Source organism: Dermacentor albipictus, chromosome 6 (genome assembly GCF_038994185.2).
Source record: "Dermacentor albipictus isolate Rhodes 1998 colony chromosome 6, USDA_Dalb.pri_finalv2, whole genome shotgun sequence".
Lineage (NCBI taxonomy): Eukaryota > Metazoa > Arthropoda > Arachnida > Ixodida > Ixodidae > Dermacentor > Dermacentor albipictus.
In genome coordinates, this window is record NC_091826.1 from 47,888,638 (window position 1) to 47,890,642 (window position 2,005).

At 58.1% G+C, this 2,005-nt stretch overlaps 1 protein-coding gene across 1 annotated transcript; it reads left to right on the forward strand.

The window, feature by feature from the left end:
- The first annotated feature begins 841 nt into the window (after window positions 1-841).
- On the forward strand, window positions 842-2,005 carry LOC139047019 (uncharacterized). Its single transcript, XM_070520955.1, has one exon. It carries the CDS (start codon window positions 842-844, stop codon window positions 2,003-2,005), a length of 1,164 nt encoding a protein of 387 aa, XP_070377056.1.

The following is a 2,005-nucleotide window of genomic DNA, read 5'->3' on the forward strand; positions in this document are numbered from 1 at the left end:
CAAGTGGGCATGTTTCCGCGCTTCCTCCTTGCGCGCTGCCGATATACGAATGTAGCCGCGAGGTGCACCTCTTGCAATTGGCGTTGTGGCGGCTTCGACAGGTACAAGTATGTAAAGCGTGTTTAGAAACGTGAGCTTGCGCGCGCCTCTGCGGCCGCTTTTTGTCGAGTCACGAGCGCTGACGCATAGGACCCGGTGGCGAACGTAACAAGTCATTTTCTTTTTCGGCGCTGCACCTTTTCCTGGCCAGTCTTCGTTTTTGCTTTCTTTTTACGAACGTCGCGTTCTCCCGCAGAAGAGCGTGGCAGAAAAAGCGCTCTATAGAAGGAGACAGCCAAGACGAAAATTAACTCTTGATTTCCGTTGTATGAAGGAAGTTTTGCCCGTCCAAGCCGTCACAGCGACAAACGCAAGAGGGCCACATCGCGGCTACGTTCGTATATCGCCGGCGCGCAAGGAGGAAGCGCGGAAACATGCACGATTGCAGTCTCGGAGGGACGCGCATGCGTGCAGGCGTCGGTCTCGACACCAGGGGTTCCCCGCTAGCTGGGGAGGAGGACCCCGCAATGTTTTGTCGGCGAGGGCACAGTCGGCGAGGTTGTTTCGGTGGCGCTGCAGCTGCACTTGTTTTCCCGCTTAGCCTCCCGGCAGTCTCCCCCCTCCTTTCCACTCTGTTTCCTAGCGCGGAGGCGACGGGCGGCTCTCGCAGCTTTTGTTAACAAGGCGCAGTGTGCTGGCCTGCCACCGTCGAAGAATTGAGCTCCAGGTGACGCATTTACCCGGTCCAGATTGCACACAGGGGCCAGTACGCGACTAAACCGCCTGGGTTACGAACCCGAAGATGCCTTTCACGGGCCATGTGCTGACGGGATTTGACGATTTCCTGGAACGTCGACGCGTCGCTTTCGTCGACCCGCTGCCAGCGACTCGTGTCTGCAGCTCATGCGGCCTCGTGCCTTCCCAATCTCTGCTGCTGGCCTGTGGTCATGTCCTGTGCCGCATCTGCAAGGGCCGGACCCTCAAGGAAGTGAAGTGTCCTTTCGACGGCCGGGTTTGCGCGGAGACGGAGGCCGTTCCGCTGAACTTCAGGCAGTCCGACCTGGAGCAGCTCCTTGTTAGTTGCATCGTCGGCGACGGCAACTGCGCTTTCGTCGGAAAGCTGTCAGAGCTGAAACATCACTTGACGCAATGCGCCCGTGATGAGGTGAAGTGCGCCAGCTGCGGCCAGACGCTGGTTCGCAACGTCGCGGCCTGTCACTACCAAGATTGTACAGGAGGAATGGTTTCATCTCAAGCGGTCAGCAAGGAGGACGTCGAAAGTATCGTCAATGGACTTGGCGAAATCAAGGCGAACCTAGAAAGGCTGCGCCTTCGGGGAGCGGGAGAGCAGTTCGACAGGCACGGCGTCGTCAACGACGCCAACTGCCTGCTTGAACGCGTGTTAAGCCTCGAGCGCGATGTGCTATTTGTGCACGAAAGAGCCAGCACCGCCAAAGAATGCTGGACGCCTCAAGTCACGCAGGAGGTGCCGATCGCCCCCGGACCGTTCCGCGCTGCCAGCACGCCCGGTGCGTTCGTCTTTCTGCGCACGTTCGTAGACGTGCCTGCCAAGTACGACGCCGCCAAGAGCGCTGCCTATGAGGTTGTGATCCCAACCGAGGTTTCCGTTCTCGCGAGCTACAGCTTCAAGCTCGAATGCAAGCTTGCCAAAGACCAGAGAGGTGAGGTGCAGCTGTGGTTCGTGCTGTGCCTTTGCGGCGGTGTGTGGGACAGTCTTTTGGAGTGGCCTTTCACGAAGAAAGTGACGGTGATCCTCACTCACCCCAGGTTTGAGAAAAGAGACGTCAGGCTGGCAATGTGCATGGAAGAGCACGGTGTGGTCAAGAAGCCAATGCGTGACACAGCGAACGCGGGCAGCTGTACGGAGAAAGTGGCTTGGACGGACATCGAGCTGAACGGTTTCGTTGACTACAAAAACCTCTACGCCAACGTGGAATTTCAATAG

Bases quoted from the DNA above. Each gene is read 5' to 3' on its own strand.
- LOC139047019 (XM_070520955.1), top strand. From the start codon at position 842: ATGCCTTTCACGGGCCATGTGCTGACGGGATTTGACGATTTCCTGGAA.